Source organism: Vespa crabro, chromosome 15 (assembly GCF_910589235.1).
Source record: "Vespa crabro chromosome 15, iyVesCrab1.2, whole genome shotgun sequence".
Taxonomy (NCBI): Eukaryota; Metazoa; Arthropoda; class Insecta; order Hymenoptera; family Vespidae; genus Vespa; species Vespa crabro.
In genome coordinates this window covers 3425615-3442520 of record NC_060969.1, presented here as the reverse complement: position 1 = coordinate 3442520, position 16906 = coordinate 3425615, and the positions used below count along the sequence as shown (strand labels likewise).

The window sequence follows — 16906 nt, the reverse complement described above, 5'->3', positions numbered from 1 at the left end:
TTTATATTAACACAGTGTATATATACACGTTTTGGCGATAATTTGAGATTTTTGTGAGATAGCAATTATACGAATTATTTAGTAAATGTAAATAGAACAGCAGGCGATCTTTTGCCAAAAGAAGTAAAAAAAATGAAAAAAAAAAAAAAAAGGAAACATGCTTCAAGTATATTTTTCTATATGTAATATGTGCTCATAAATTTGTTTCTCTAGGGAATGCTTAAATCTGAAAATTTTTCAATTAATATTAATGAATGGATCAAAATTTTAAAAGTTCTTCCAATTGAAATTGATTCGCGACCAATATATCTTGATAAAACGAATTTTATTTACTTTTAATTATTAAGAAATATTTTCAAAATTTTAATGTATCTAATATTTTACCGGAAGTTTGTCGACGTGATTTAAGATTTAACATTCTGTGGAATGGGTAACTATATAAAACTTTAAATTGGAAAAATGTCGTATTATTTCGAATGAAAAAATAAAAAAAATCTTTTACTGTTAATAATAAACTGCGATCTTCGAATTAGAAAAAAAAAAAAAAAGAATTATCAATTTTGATTAGAAAATGAGGAAAAAAATCTAACGCGCATGTCCAGAATATAATGGTTCATATTAAGTATGGAGGTGTAGTTCTATATTTTAAATCGTCACTAATACGATATTTTGTGTTTATACACACGAAATCAAAGTCGTTGAAATCCGTCATATGTATCTTGGAAAATTGATAGGATATTTCTTGATACAATGAATGAATAGTGAAATAAGAGTACTGCAATATTACGATAAGTTAAAAATATAATTAAATGAGATTTCTTTCAGAAAAACTGTCTGTCTTCATCAGCTGAATAAATATACAGTAATCTATATATGGTGTTCTCTAAACGCGAAATACATCGTTGTAAGTCTCGTTTATTGTTAATAATTAATAAACTTGTAGTTTCTTAAACAATGTATATCTTATGAATTCACATTATATTTACAAATTATGTTTTTATATGCATGATAATAACAAATTAACTTTATCTTTATATTACTTATATATTTATTTATACGAGATGCCATATCATTGTTATATAAAATTATGCAGTCGTATGATATGTTTCTTATGCATCAAGTTATACTAAAAGGTTATAGAGAACACATTAAATAAAAGATATCTTTACAGGTTATAAGAATATTTCATTCTTATATTAATTAGTTCTATAAATGTGTTCTTTGCAAATATCTTCTTTACATTCACATTAAGTATCTCTATTGTTTATCAAAGCATAGAATTTATTTTCTAACAGTTTCAATATTTTATATGGACATTTATTAAAGTGGAAGAATTATAAAAATTACTGTATTATATTCATTTGATTCAATGTTCAGTACATATAAAAAGCGACATATATGACTTTAATCTTATAAGGATATTTTTATTTTTTAATTTTATTGCTATTGTAGTTTTCAGTAACTGTTTAAATACATTTATCAAAAATTAAATAATTTCCACAGGTTAATTCCTATAGTAATTATAATAATTTCTTTCTTTAAATATATTCAAACAATTTTTTTTCTTTTCTTTCTTTTTTTTTTCTTTTTTTTTTTTTTTTAAAGTCATTTCTTTTAGAAAAATAACGAACTATTATATTATGGACTTGGTCCTCCACAGCTAATAGCATCACAGATGCATTTTTAATTATTTCAAATCAATTGACATTTGTACATATATATTTTGTGAACAAAATTATATCATTTAAGATTTATTTAGTTCAAGTCAAACAAAAATTTATTTGTTGCTTATTAATATTAAGACCGCTTTCGACGGGTGTGATTAATTTCGGAATGAATAGGTGTCAAAATTGGTACAAAATCTTAATATAAGTAATTTAAAAATCTTATGGAAGAATTATGGTTAAGAAACTTTAAAATATAGTATCTATTCTACCACAGTGATTGGATAGATCTAATTGGCTTAACATAAATTACACGCGAGACTAAGTTTTAACAGATCTCATTGAAAAAATAGGAGCATGATACCGTTGATTCATATTTGTAACAAAACTAATTAAATGTGCTGCTATATATAGAATATTTATTTACATTGCAATGTACCCATTATGTACTTTGCTTTAAATATTCTCTTAAATATATATTTTTTTTTCTATATTCATTTAAATCTCCTTAGCTTTCTACAACAAAACAAAGATGTGGATATTTATTATTAAACAAAACAAAGTAATATAATTAATTTGTTTTATTTTTTAAAATGATGCATTACTTACTTTCGTAAATTTGGTTCTTTCAAATTTTGTGGTGCCTTCTGTCTTTTAGGACGTCTCGGTGAACTATTCTCAATGTTTAAACTCATTGTGCTACTTTCAGAATCACTAGAATTTTCAAGCGGTGGAGAATAAAGAATCTTTTTTCTGTTTAAAAATAAAATTAATGTTTCTTAAATAAATATAAATATAATTATTTATAGATAATTATACATACGAGAAAGAGTTAGAATTCTGTAAAAATGTTGCTTCGAAGGGAACTGCCTGCAATTTAACATCAGAATCATTAAGTTTTTGTAAGACAACTTTAACAGCACTTGGATCTTTGTCACTTGTAGATTTATTCTGACTTTGAACTTTTTTCTTTCGTAAAGTTATACTTTCAGAATTATCTGCTTCGAATGATTTATTTATATTTTTTAATTTTTTCTGTTGATGTGTATCCAATGATATATCTATCATTGGTATTGTACAATCAATTGTGGTATTTGAAAGCTGAGGCAGTTTAACTGTAAGTTGATCAAATAATGAATCATCTTTAATATCATTATTGGTAGATGGAATTTCACAACTTTGTGTTAATTTCTGTAAAGTAGTCGTTATTTCAGGTTCCGGTTCTTTTGTTACTATGGACTTTACAACGGAATCTTCTAAAACAGGTAATCGTAAATCATTTATATCAAAAGGTACATTATTAATATTTCGTCGCATAAACATTAAAGTAAATTCGTCAAGATCATCATCCATAGTTTCGGTAGAATTTCCACGTTGTCGTGTCACAAATCCTTGATTATTTATTGTAACATCCCCTTCCGCTTCAAGATTATTCTCTTGAAAGTTATTTAAAACGCTTCGTTTTTCCGAAGTATGACATTTAAATCTATTTTTTTTAGTATATAAACTATCAGACTCTTTATTATCTTCTTGATAATTATCACTATTATTATTATTATTATTATTATTATTATTATTATTATTATTATTATTATTATTATTATTATTATTATTATTATATTGCATTGTATGTAGCATGGAAGTTTTTGTAGTACATTCATGTGCACTGTCACTTTTATTATTAAAATTCTTTACTTTATTACTTTCCATATTTGAATTTGTTGAGGAAGAAAGTTTTTGATAATCGTTCAATAACCAACTTGGGCCTTCAAGCGGATCATCATTAGTAGATGCATCATTATGATTATCTCTGCTATTTGTTTGTACATCAAGTTTAGGCTGTTCATTTTTAAAGTTTTTTCTACTATTTTGTATAGATTCATCATTATTTTCTTCTGTATCAGTTCCTTCAGAAATATCTATTGATAATTGCGTTTCTGAAATAACGTTATCATCCTTATCTTTTTTATTAGATATATTATTTGTTGAATCATTAATTTCTATGTTTTCATTAACGACTTTATCTTTAATTGAACCCAGCTATTAAAAATAAAGAAATTTAATTAAAGAAGAAATATAAATAATATAAAAGTTGAATATAAGAAGAGAAAAACAAACCCTTCGAATATTAATAGTTTGGCAATTCTGTAACAATTTGGAAACGTCATTCAATTTAACACGAGGACTTCCTACTAAATTTGTGCATTCTGTATTATTTGATTCTGATAATCTATTAGATCTTGATCTCGAACGTCCCTCGGATAACTGCATAGAATATTTACTTTTTCGTTTACTTAATCGTCGTTCATCTCCTTCTAGGAATATCAAATGAAATAGTTCGTTTTTAATTTACATTACATGAATTTACAATGTATCAATATATTACTTCGCATAATATTTCATACCACTAGCTCTAGATGAAGTAACATTTAATCTTTCTGGCATTCTACAGATACGACCACCATTCTAAAATAATAAATTCTGTATTAATAATTTATTTTATATTTATTAAATTAGTATTAAATATTCATTAATTAAATTTGTTTTTATACGTGCATTTCTTGTTTGTGTATCAACGGGAATAGAACGTGGGGAATTATCATCATTTACATTGGAATTTTCAGATAATATTACTGGCGTTGATACTTCTTCTATAGTACTCAAGGTCGTCGTTGGATTATTAAAATGTTGCATGTTTACTCGACTCAAGTTAATAGTGGGCTTTGTTATTGTATGCCCACTTACCATCGGTTTAACTATTCCTCTAGTAGGAGATTTAGACGATAGCCTTCTGTTATCTCCTTCTTTAAAATCATTATTTTATAAATAATAATTAACTTATATAATATAAATTCAATATAAAATTATCTTACTAGAAAGTGGATTACAAGACATTCGTATGTTCATATTAGAGGAAGATGTAAATTCTTGGCAGGAAGCAATAGTACTTGTTACAAATTTAGTCATCGTAACTAACATTTTTAGCATTTCTTTAGCATTTTGTAATACTTTTAAAATTGTATTCTGAAAAAAAAAAAGAAAAGAAAACTTATGTAATTAAAGTAAACACATTAAAATATAAGCTTAATATTTTTTTGTCATAAATATATTACTTATATATTTTACTTACATCACGTTTATTACAAGCTGAACTCAAGTCTTGAACTTCTGCTAATAAAGCAACATTTTGTGAAAATAGAAGTTGTCCTTTTTGTTTTTGCTTAGAGAGTGCCTTTGCCAATGAACTATTATTACTTCTTAACTTTTCATATGCTATGAAGAAATAATATTTATATCATGATAATTAAAGTATATATACATATATATATATATATATATATATATGAATATATGGAATATATGGAATATATGAAAACATTTGTTGCTTCTCATTTTATTTTATAACCGAAATACTCACAGGACATACAGCCTCTAATCCTTTGATATCTCCCTAAACACTGTGTTCTTTTAATGAGCACAGTGGCTCTTTTGAATCTTCTATGTCTCGTTATTTGTGACATTATTTGTCTCTGTTTCTCTAAATTTCAATAAAATAAGAAATATAAGTTATTATGAATATATAATTATTTCATTATTTACAATAAGATCATATCAAATTATATGAAATATATACTTTTACATGCTGATCAGAATAAAAATTGTAATAATAATTCAAAAAGTATAATACTATGGTATAGTTAATTATATGAAAACATTATTCAGTTTAATGAACACACGATTATTGTAACTGTAAAAAATATATAAAAAGAAATATTATATAATTGAAAAATTTTATAAATTTAACGTATGTTATAAAATGATGAAAATAAGTTAAAATATAACGGAAATATATAAATGTTTAATTACTGGCTAAATCAAAAGAAGTATTACAAAACTACTGCACATTTAATATTACACTATGGAAATATTTTTATTAATATTACATTTGAAAGAAATTGAATTAAAAATCTCTCATCGTATATTTTTTAACTTTGATACTTCGAAGTACTGTCTCAAAAAAGCTTAGTAATTGATACAAGAGAAACATTATCGCCATTGAAAACGTCCTAGAAAATAGGTTATGAGAAAGGAGAACGAATATCCGATTATTTTTTACGACAGCGCTATCTAGTGGTCACGTATAAAAAAACATTGACCAATAAAAAAAGAACCATTATTAAAAATTAAAAGAAGTTATTAACTCTTATGATAAATTCAACGGTTCCGTGTCATTGTTTTTTTTTTTTTTTGATTAGGTATAAAATTATTCTTGATTTACTAATTAAAACATTAACTTACTTAGGCACTTGACATACGTAATATTACAATCATAATCTATAGAATAGAATCAAGCAAAATTTATATCTTTACAAAAGAAAGAAAAAGAAAAGAAAACGGAAACATAATTAATCTTTCATTTTCACATTTTTTGTCTTTGAAATATAGAGAAAAATAAAAGAAATAAAATACATTGTAACTGTATAGATGGTAATATTAAATTAATTTCTTTGTATTGTAGAATAAAGAAAAAAAAAAAAAAAAAAAAAAATTCTTTATCGATAACTTTTGCCAAAAGAACTTTTATGATAATTATAGATAAAAATCTGATCGTTTTACAATCATTGACCTTTCGCGTATCTTTTTTCACTTGCGTGGCTTACTACTGTCAGTCATCTCCTCCTACTCATATTTAAAGTATGAACTTCTGTTACTGTATGACTAATCATCGAAGTTGTTAATGATTTTGGCCCATCCATATATATATATATATATATATATATATACGTATATATTTGGATATAGAAAAGTATTCTATATTATAACAAAGAAAAGTTTAAAGTTGGAACGTTTGGTACGAAATTCACATCGTTGTATCACTATTTTTCGCGCTTATAACTTTCGATCGTCGCGATATCGATCATTTCTTTTTTTTTTTTTTTGAGTGACTTTCAGTTTTTATATTCTTCGCATAATGGAAAGTGAAAGGTCAGTTTTGTTTATGAACTTTTTATCATTACAATATAATGATTTGAATTTTAACGTGTTCTTTCATTTATATCTTTTGTTTTCTCGCCATATTTGCTTTTTTTCGATTATTCTCAAATATATTAATCGAATATCGATTCGATTATTAAAGAATTCTTATGGATTTGTTTATAATCGGAAATATTATTGAGACTTTATGAAATAGCTTAAACAATCTTTTATTCTGTTTTTTATTCTTTATTGCTAAAAGAAAAGATAGATAGAAATCAAAGTTTAATAATTCGATCAATTTATAAAAACGATTAATTAAATATCGTAAAAAGAAATATTTCTTCATTATTTATATATATATATATATATATATATATATATATATATATATATATATATATATTAAATTCGATTTTAAGAACGATAGTCGATATATCGATAAAGAACTATCGGTTATTCGAAATAACAGATTTTTCCACCTGTATAATTGAGTCTCAATACTTATCAAATAAATATCGATAAAATTTCTTTATCTATAAGGAAAATCCATTTAAACTATTTTATCTATAAGAAAAAAGAAACAAGATATTTCTTCTTCTCTATATTATAATGGATACTAATATATTACATGCTGATTAAAAATTGATGCTGATTATAGATCGATCAATGTTAAATTTGAAGTAGATATTTTTTTTCAACGATTCGAAAAATCTCTTTTCTTTTAATTTATTTAACTTCAGTCTTGCACTGTCACAATATTTATTTTAAGATTCTCTCATATGTATTCTTTGTTCGTATGTCGGACAAATCGTGTTCTCTCTGTCTCTCTCTCTCTCTCTCTCTTTCTGTTTCATTGGATATGTAAAGAAATATCCTTCATTTAATCTAGTTAAAACCAGTTATATCGGGTCTGTCTAAAGATTCTTTTCTATGGGCTCATTGGTTAAAATAAATATTAATTTCATTTTTTATATAAATATTTTTGGAGTAACGAAATATAACCTCTCTTATTTCGTTGTCGAAAAACTTATAGTCGTATCAGTTCCGTAGGCGGAATCGTTTGGTACGCTATATCAAGTTAGTGGTTCTCAACTTGATGTTATAGGTAATCCATAAGAAAATATATATATATATATATATATATATATATATATATATATTCTTAATCAGATTCTTTACAATCATTTTTTACCTTATTTTTTTGTCCAAATGAAAAATAGTCTACACAAAAAATAAATTGAAAAGAAAAAAAAAAAATAAAAAGATGGAAGATAAACAAGATTTTTTGTCACATTCGTTTTTATATACATACGTATTCCATGCGATATTGGTGTATATTTTGCCAAGGTGAAGGCAGGTTTGGACTAGAGAGGTTGCAAATCGGACAAGGATGGTGTTCGCACCGTTACCACCACCCTTCCTCCCCCACTACTTTTCTTTACCCTTTCTCTTTGAAACTGACAGTGTTAACGGCACAGAAGTGGAATGCACTTGTAACGAAAAACGGCAGTGTCTAAAGAGCAGGAAGAATCTTCGTGGATCGTGAAAGTGCAACGAAGTTAGTACATATATATATATTGTTAATAAATGGTGCATAAATAAATATATATATATATATATATATATATATATATATATGTATATATATGTATTTATTTTATATATATATATGTATGAATTTTATATATATATATATATATATATATATATATATATATATATAAAATTCAATTAAATTTCACAATATTAATTATAAATATTCAAGTTGATTTTTTTATTAAATTATAATTCTCTGTATATTGCATTTATTATATTTGAAAAATAATCTGACAAATTTATAATATTTACATGGACTATACTTGATGATGGTTCGAGTTTCGAGAAATGTAAAGAAATTGAAAAGATTTTATAGGTCATTTGATTTTCTTTCATTTATAAAATAATATTTAGATATAAGAATTTTCGTTTCGTTCTTAATAAAAATTTATATATTATAAACTTAGAAATATAATTGTATGCAATTAAAGATAAGCAAATATAATGGAGTATAGATAAGCAAAAGCTATTATCGTTTTATTATTTTGGAAAAAATAAAAAAATAAAAAAATTCAAAGATAGCAATTTATATGATATACATTATTATTTATTGTATAATATACATTTTACGCGTGTAATCTATTTTTTTTTTCTTTTTTTTTTTTTTTTTAGAGAAATAGAAGAAAATATATAAGAAAGTGATGAAAATGTTGACATCGTTTTTCATTTCAATCGAACACCTAACCGATTTTATTTAAATGAATTTCAAATTAATTTCTTTTAGATCGATCGAAACGAAGTTCCGCAAACTAATTTCAAAGTATAATTGAATGATTTGAATTATTTTCGATTTTAAGAATGAATAGGAATAATTAAAATAATTCGATTTTAAAAATTATTAAGAATAATTAAAAAAATAAATGTTTCGATGATCTAAATATCAGTCGATGATATAGAAAGTGATTTAACATAAATCATTGATAATATTAAAGAACATATATTGTTATACGTTGTTTTTAAAATTTAAAAATCACATATCCAAAGAAAATTATTTTTGAAAAATAAATATATTTACTTCTTCTTTCTACGCCATTGTTTATAGACAAATTATTTTTAAATAATTCCAATCCAAATGTCGAAATCTCTCGAAAGAATTTACGATTAACGATTGCGCAACAAATCTACGATTACAATAAACCAATAAATCAAAAAAAAAAAAAAAAAAAAAAGATGTTTGTGTCAACAAGAGAGTCATTTGAAAATATAATTTACAGGTTGTATTCGATGAATGAAATGAGTGTTCAAGGGTTCTACACGAGCAAACCTGATTCATTATCGATCATGAAAAAGGATATTTTCAAAGGTATCAATGAATTTTCAACGAAATAATATTAATCAAACGATATTTCATTGAATATATCGAACTAATTATATAACATTGTTATGTTAAGATTTAATAGATTAATGGATTAGAATATCAGAATGTAATCGTTACGGTTTGTAGATTGATTTAACATGAATGTAATTAAGGCTAATCGTTATTTCTCGATCGTGTTTATAAGATTTGTTTTTTGCATAGATCATTTCTATTTACGTAAATGAATAATAATTTATTTACTAGTTCGTTACGAAAACATATAATAATAGCCAATAAGTATTTAATACGTAATATTAAAAAATAAGATAGAATCGTGTATCTCGTTCGTTATGGCATAAATATAATGAATCCTCAAACATAATTGAAGTTGTTCTTAGGAAAGAACGAAACACCAAGGACGCAAGATCTGGATCGTTTTGGAGTTTATCAAATGATGATGTATGCAATACTCAGTATACCATTATTATTCTCAGCTGGTTTTGCGTTATTATATGTTTTCACAGCAGGTGAAGTTAAATACAGGTATATTCTTTAAAGTAAACTTCTTTTTTTCTTTTTTTTCCCTTGTTTTTTTTTTCTCTCTCTAATGTAAAACATCAATAAATGTATTTATCAAGAGTTATCAATTTTTTTAAGTTCAGATGTCTCGTTCCGGAATGTGAAAATTCTTCCGACACTGTGTTCAGTCCACCATGGATTTTAGACTCTGCTCCGAAGATAGATGGTACATTGGCGACATGTACACGTTACGCTGTAAAAGAAAATCCTGGAACGTGTTCATCTGTTTCCTTTAAAAATATCACTCAAAATTGTGATGCATGGTTCTATGATCCCAATGAACGTACTATACTTAACGAGGTGAATCACATTTTCTAGCATCATAAGCATTGCATTTTATTAATCAGCATTATATTTTATTATATATATATATATATATGTATTTTTTTAATAGTGGGACTTCACTTGTGATAATAATCGATGGAGATTGACTTTAGTCGGTACGATTAACAACGTCGGACAATTAGTTGGCCTGATCTTCGCTGGATATATTTCTGATAAGTTAAGATCAAACGACTTAATTCATCGACTTATCAAAAATCGAATGAATTATAATAAAATTATATTTGTGTTAGATATGGAAGACGAACGATATTAACCGGTGCAACTTTCATCAGTGGAATTAGCGGTTTGATTCATTCATTTTCTGTTAATTATTGGATGTTCCTTGGATTCGAATTTATGGATGCCGTTGCAGGAGCTGGAATTTATAGCGCTGGTTTTATCTTAGGTATTTTTAATGAAGAATAATTAAAACTTGGAGATTTAATCGATAAACTAAAGGAATATTTTATATTTTCCATGTTTCTAGGAATGGAATTAACCGGAGCTAAAAATAGAGTCTTAGGGAACACCATAACAAATTGCATGTTTGCTCTCGGTGAAATAATTTTAGGTTTAATTGCTATGTGGTTGAGATCTTGGCGTACGCTTTTACGTGTTGTTTATGGTCCAGCTTTGTTAGCCATATTCCTTCCTTATACTATACCAGAATCAATCAGGTAATAGTTGTCAGTGATTATTTATCTATATTGTTGAAATGTTATCCATATTGCTGAATTGTTATCTATATTATTGTATAATCTATTTACTGATACGATTTTCGTTTATGTCATTAATTTTCATTAATTGAAAATTATTGAACTTATTATATAAATAGTTGTCATATTATTTTCTTTATAATATCATGACATTTTCAAGATGGTTAATGGCAAATGGTAAAAGTGAAGAAGTTGAACGAGTATATCGTAAAATGGCAGAAATGAATGGGTTAGAGATTTCGGATGAAACTATTCGTATATTCAAGGAATTAAATGTCCTCGAACCCGTAAATGTACGTAACATTTCATTATTTTCTCTGATTCGTTAAGATTTATCAATGATACATTTAACATTAATTAATTATTCTCGTTAATTTCAGAAAGAACCATCAGAACAAAAGACAAATGAAAAAGGACCAATTAAACAAGTTCTCCACAGTTCCATCATAATGATTCGTTTACTCATTTGTTCGTTCTGTTGGTTAACAAATACTTTTATTTATTACGGCCTATCTTTAAATTCGGTAGCATTTGCAGGTGATAAATATGTAAATTTTATACTCGTTGCCGTTGTTGAAATACCAGCACATTTTCTTACCTGGTTGTTAACTGATTATATCGGCCGTAAAGCTACGCTTTCTGGATCGTTTATTTTCAGTGGACTTTTTTGTCTCGCCATACAATTCTTACCGTCAGGTAATATAAAATTGAAATAAAATAATTAATACATATACATATTTATTATTAATTAATATATGTTTTCGACGTTTCAAATCAAATTGATCGTATTACAGGAGGCTGGTTATATACTCCTTTAATTTTATATATGGGTGGAAAATGGTGCATCACTATGTCTTTCTCAACAGTCTATCTTTACACAGCAGAAATGTTTCCAACAAATTTGCGACATTCATTGCTTGGGATTTGCAGTATGACAGGTCGAATAGGTTCCATACTAGCACCTCAAACTCCACTTTTGGTAAGTTAAATCGTATGATTTTAATCGATATTATAAAAAGGAAGTTTTTTATTTACATAGATGCAAATTTTACCTGAATTACCATTGGTTATCTTTGGAAGCATGGCTATTTTGGCCGGCGTTTTCTCCCTTATTTTCCCTGAAACTTTGGGAACAAAACTTCCTGATACCGTATGGGAAGCAGAAAATATAGGTAAAACGAAACTTCATTCTCGTTCCCAGGAATTACCATCTTAAAATAAAAAATATAAATTATGTTCTAAGAAAGAGAGAGAGAGAGAGAGAGAGAGAGAGAGAGAGAGAGAGAGAAAGAGAGAGAGAGAGAGAGAATCGTACATTTTAATATAGTTAAATATATGTCTTAAATTTATTTACTTATATAATAATATATATTTTACTTATATAATAATATAATAGTCATAAAATTAGATTCAGAATTAATATTCTGATTTAATTGATATTTCACATATATTCGATAAAATAGTTATTGTTATTTTTATTTATCTAAGAATCATACACTGCCTCATAAGACGTAATAAAATAATTAATATAGAAATAATATAATTAAGAACTGTGAATAAAGAATATTATTATCAATAAATATTACAATTTTTATAAATTATATTAGATTATAATAAATTGACTTACTCTCAATATAACAATCATAATTACACATGTAATAAGTATATAATATTTTCATAAATATATATATATATATATGTAATTGAGCAAATAAAATTTACAGAATTATTTAAATACTTGTTTTCTTTTGTTACCGACATTTTGGAAGGAGTTCTGTATTATCGACATATGATAAAAAAGAAATTACATTTGATTCTTAAAAATATTAGTCGGTATACTAAAAATTTGCAGTAACATTGCAAGACTGATTTAGAGTGTAATTTGTACTTTATAATCTGCTGATATTTATTGTGAGAAAAAAATACTTCTTCGATTGATTCATTAATAAATACGTTTTAATTACTGTGATTTATTGCAATGTCACGATTGTCAAGCAAAAGACTATGTTCACAAATTAATGTTTCGTTTAAATTATTTATAAGACAATCTATGACACTTCGTACAACAGAAAGAAAACATGAAACAATTTATGCTCTCTCATCTGGTTATTTATTTTTATAATATAATGAAAATTAAATTAAATTATCCTTTTTTATTTTCTGCATGAAATAATTTTATGAGATAATAAACTATCGATATTTTTTTCTTGCTTACATTTATAACTTCTATATAATCTTCCTGTAGTGATATAATAAATACAATTTAATGATACTTACAATAAAAAAATATTATAAAGAAATATTATTTATAAGGTCATGGAAAATGCGGAGTGGCTGTTGTCAGAATATCTGGTGTTAATGCAAGCGAAGCTTTAAATAAAATGACGACAATATCAAACATAGAACCTAGGAAAGCTGTATTAAAAAAAATATTAGATCCTGAAACAAAAGAAGTAATAGATAATGGTTTATGTTTATGGTTTCCTGGTGAGTTCAATCTTCTTAATATATATATCTTCTCTTGTAAATAATATTTGGACAATATTTAATATTAAATATTTTTCAAAGAATATCCCCTTCTTATGTTTCAGGACCAAAATCATTCACAGGTGAAGATTGCGTTGAATTCCATGTCCATGGAGGACCAGCGATATTGACATCATTGATGAATGCACTTTCTAAATTACATTTTTATCAAGCATTGCCAGGAGAATTTACTAGACGAGCATTTTACAATAATAAATTAGATCTTGTCGAAATAGAAGGTTTAGCAGATTTAATAGAAGCAGAGACTGAAGAACAAAGGAAACAAGCATTATTACAAGCCAATGGACATTTAAGTAAACTTTATAAAGATTGGCGAAAAAGTCTCATTAATATTATTTCTAATTTAGAAGCCTACATAGATTTTAATGAAGAAGATAATATAGAAGATAATGTCTTAGAGATTTGTAATTGTTCTATTAATGATCTTATTAAAAGGATAGAACAACATCTTTCAGATAATAGAAAAGGTGAAATTTTACGAAATGGAATAAGAACTGTTATTATTGGAAAGCCAAATGTAGGCAAAAGTACAATATTGAATTATTTAGTTCAAAGAAATGCTGCTATTGTGTCTCCTATCGCGGGAACTACCAGAGATATTATTGAATTAAGAATAAATATTTCTGGTTATCCAGTAATATTAGCAGATACTGCAGGATTCACAAAAAGTCCTAAAGATCCAGTTGAAAGTGAAGGTATTCTTAGGGCAAAAGCATACGCAGAAAATGTAGATCTTATAATTTTAGTAATAGATGCTTGTGAATATCTACAAAGTGGAATGACATATTCAGATTATATGAAGGAATACATTAATAATATGAATTTAAATGAAATATTAACAGAAGAATGTAGAAAGAGATGTATTGTGGTTGCAAATAAAATTGATCTTTTGAATGAAAAAAATAAGGAAATTATAAAAAAGGAAAACGTAGTTGCGACTTCCTTTATAACAGAAGAAGGTCTGTTAGATATAACAAAGATTATGACACATTATTGTAAAAAATTGTAAGTACTTAAATATATAAGAAAATTTGAAATTCTTACCCATTGAAATTCAGATTGTGTCATCTATTATATGAATGAAAATAATTTTGACCAACAGGATCTCCATGCTTATAAAAATTAAAATGGGAAAGAGTTAATATAATTTATAACATTAAAATATTATAATATAAATAAAAGCAACAATATCATTACATTTACTTTTACAGATGTCGTGATACATTCAATGAAGATCCGGTAATCAGTCAAACTAGATATAGACATCATTTATACAGATGTCTTAATAATCTTCAGAATTACATAAAAATAATTTCTGTTGAAAATTATGATATGGTAATAGCTGTAGAAGAAATACGAATTGCAATGAGAGAACTTGGAATGATAACTGGACATGTTTATAATGATGAGATATTAAATAACATTTTTAAAAATTTTTGTATTGGTAAATAAAAAAAAATGAATATTATCTTATATTTCTTATTTTAAATAATCGTCTCATTTTAAATAATATTATATACGTGTGTATACACAAAAAAAATTATTATCTTACAAAGTAAATAACATATATGAAATTATTTGAAATTTTGCGCTGTCGGTAATATTTAACTGCAGTACTGCAAGATACATACACTTGCTTCATATATATATATAGCTTTCATCAAACAGGGATTTCTGTTACATTTGGTGGCAACTCTGTTAAATTATGAGGTTAATCGTTGCTGCAAATTATTGGAATGCATTAAATAAAAATTTCAACATTTGAAGAAAATATATGTTGAATAATGAAAACTATGTACAATAATTATTTTGTATGTTTTATACAAATTATTATCAACGAACTTCATTAATTTTTTCAATTGAAATTTAAAATTACATTACAATTATATATATATATATTACTCGTTTGGATTTGAAAGTATTACTATGATTTCTCATTTTTTTCTTGAATTATTCGACTTTTTGAATCATTAATCAAACATTACTTAGAAATAAAAATTAAGTATATTTTATTTACTAAGTTTTCAATGTATTAAATTATAGATGTCGTAAATTTTTTTCTTTTTCTTTTGTTTCTTTTTTTTTTTTTTTTTTTTCTTTTTTTGAAGGACATAATAGTATAAAAAATGTTTTCAGATATAGAAAGAATAAAAAGAAATCTGTTGATGTGGTAAAATTTTACTCTAATAAAATAATTAATTAAATTACACATATCTCTTTTGAACACAAATTTCGCTTAATCAATGTAATAAGTACTACATAAAGAAGAAATACTTATGCTTCAATTGTCGTCATTCTGATTTTTTATCTTTATAATTTTAAATACATTATTGATCTCACTTAGGTTGCATTAATGTTATTGTAATTTTGGCATAACTGCTTTTAAATGCGTACAATTAAATACGTCATTTTAACGTATATATATATAATTGTCACATTGTCTCATAAGAACTGATATACACAGATATACAGAAATCTTAGAAAAAACTTTATATTACAATTGTGTTGGGTATTGTGTCTTTGTGTACCTCATAAGAACACATCATGATTAATTGTATCTTACACATATGTTATCTGCGATCAATACGACTACCATTTCTATAGCCACCACGACCTCGTGAATTACTTTTGGTGGTAGCTGTAGTTTTTGGTGAAGATTCATTGCTAGAATATCTCGCGGATCCACCAGGTAAACCTGATCCTCCGCTATTATTACCTCCATTATTTCCACCTCCCCCATTACCAATACTTCCACTCTTTGTAGTTGTTGAACTTCCAGTTGTACCAGTTGTAGGTGCTGTTGCATTACTTTGTACAGCCTGTAAAATGGCCATTAATTTGATATTTTATTAATAATAATATAAATTAACTGACATTATATAAATTCCATTTACTTAATGTCTTTTCTTATTTATAAAATATGAAGTTTCTCTTTAAGTAAATTAATTCTTCTTTATCCTCATTAATTCAAATTAGTGCTACGCTCATAATTTTGATAAAATATTTAGTACTGTCATCTAAATCTATAAAATGTTGATATTATTGTTATTTGTATATATTTATTTAATTACAAAACGATTAAAGATCATTTAATCAAAGGAATATTAAAGTAAAGCATATACTGAAATAAATATCATTATTAAAAGACATCATTGATTCCCAAAACTAATAAAGATGAACAAGAAACATAATTTTAAAGGATATAG

The 16906-nt window shown here is 25.4% G+C and overlaps 4 protein-coding genes across 12 annotated transcripts in view; 2 read left to right on the top strand and 2 right to left on the bottom strand.

Moving 5' to 3' along the window:
* Positions 1-116: 116 nt before the first annotated feature.
* On the bottom strand, positions 117-8043 carry LOC124429406 (probable WRKY transcription factor protein 1). 6 transcript variants are annotated; one of them, XM_046974646.1, is made up of 10 exons: positions 7954-8043; positions 5083-5202; positions 4795-4937; positions 4538-4688; positions 4221-4468; positions 4070-4130; positions 3783-3979; positions 2488-3704; positions 2274-2417; positions 117-2180 (listed from the first exon to the last, which is right to left on the bottom strand). In XM_046974646.1, the coding sequence occupies exons 2-10, from the start codon at positions 5183-5185 to the stop codon at positions 2159-2161; spliced, it is 2286 nt and encodes a 761-aa protein (XP_046830602.1). In that variant the 5' UTR covers positions 5186-5202; positions 7954-8043; the 3' UTR covers positions 117-2158. The 6 variants fall into 6 exon arrangements, with proteins under 6 accessions (XP_046830602.1, XP_046830599.1, XP_046830604.1 ...); XM_046974643.1 differs by lacking the exon at positions 7954-8043 and adding an exon at positions 5609-5750; XM_046974648.1 differs by lacking the exon at positions 7954-8043 and adding an exon at positions 5609-5750 and having other exon boundaries at positions 3783-3976.
* Positions 6507-12703, top strand: LOC124429407 (solute carrier family 22 member 21-like). Of its 3 annotated transcripts, none has more exons than XM_046974649.1 (11): positions 6507-6650; positions 9452-9540; positions 9933-10077; positions 10197-10413; positions 10508-10614; positions 10689-10843; positions 10925-11114; positions 11314-11446; positions 11534-11849; positions 11948-12132; positions 12193-12703. In XM_046974649.1, the coding sequence occupies exons 1-11, from the start codon at positions 6637-6639 to the stop codon at positions 12367-12369; spliced, it is 1728 nt and encodes a 575-aa protein (XP_046830605.1). In that variant the 5' UTR covers positions 6507-6636; the 3' UTR covers positions 12370-12703. The 3 variants fall into 3 exon arrangements, with proteins under 3 accessions (XP_046830605.1, XP_046830606.1, XP_046830607.1); XM_046974650.1 differs by lacking the exon at positions 6507-6650 and adding an exon at positions 8099-8199; XM_046974651.1 differs by lacking the exon at positions 6507-6650 and adding an exon at positions 8153-8199 and having other exon boundaries at positions 9923-10077.
* Positions 12704-12982: 279 nt separating this feature from the next.
* LOC124429479 (tRNA modification GTPase MnmE) lies at positions 12983-15168 on the top strand. Of its 2 annotated transcripts, none has more exons than XM_046974811.1 (4): positions 12983-13258; positions 13467-13640; positions 13745-14705; positions 14912-15168. In XM_046974811.1, the coding sequence occupies exons 1-4, from the start codon at positions 13132-13134 to the stop codon at positions 15150-15152; spliced, it is 1503 nt and encodes a 500-aa protein (XP_046830767.1). In that variant the 5' UTR covers positions 12983-13131; the 3' UTR covers positions 15153-15168. The 2 variants fall into 2 exon arrangements, with proteins under 2 accessions (XP_046830767.1, XP_046830768.1); XM_046974812.1 differs by having other exon boundaries at positions 12990-13064.
* Positions 15169-15862: 694 nt separating this feature from the next.
* LOC124429480 (SOSS complex subunit B homolog) overlaps positions 15863-16906 on the bottom strand; it is a 1850-nt gene continuing 806 nt past the window's right edge. The window contains exon 2 of the mRNA XM_046974813.1: positions 15863-16519. Coding sequence (XP_046830769.1) covers positions 16271-16519 — 249 coding nt within the window. The 3' untranslated portion in view covers positions 15863-16270. The remainder of the gene's footprint in view (positions 16520-16906) is intronic.

Bases quoted from the DNA above. Each gene is read 5' to 3' on its own strand.
- LOC124429407 (XM_046974649.1), top strand. The intron at 10,844-10,924 runs GTATTTTTAATG...CCATGTTTCTAG, and splicing joins TAGCGCTGGTTTTATCTTAG to GAATGGAATTAACCGGAGCT. The intron at 11,850-11,947 runs GTAATATAAAAT...ATCGTATTACAG, and splicing joins CATACAATTCTTACCGTCAG to GAGGCTGGTTATATACTCCT.
- LOC124429479 (XM_046974811.1), top strand. From the start codon at position 13,132: ATGTCACGATTGTCAAGCAAAAGACTATGTTCACAAATTAATGTTTCG. The intron at 13,259-13,466 runs GTTATTTATTTT...ATTATTTATAAG, and splicing joins AATTTATGCTCTCTCATCTG to GTCATGGAAAATGCGGAGTG. The intron at 13,641-13,744 runs GTGAGTTCAATC...CTTATGTTTCAG, and splicing joins TTTATGTTTATGGTTTCCTG to GACCAAAATCATTCACAGGT.
- LOC124429406 (XM_046974646.1), bottom strand. From the start codon at position 5,185: ATGTCACAAATAACGAGACATAGAAGATTCAAAAGAGCCACTGTGCTC. The intron at 4,938-5,082 runs GTGAGTATTTCG...ATTTCTTCATAG, and splicing joins GATTAGAGGCTGTATGTCCT to CATATGAAAAGTTAAGAAGT. The intron at 4,469-4,537 runs GTAAGATAATTT...ATGATTTTAAAG, and splicing joins GTCTTGTAATCCACTTTCTA to AAGGAGATAACAGAAGGCTA.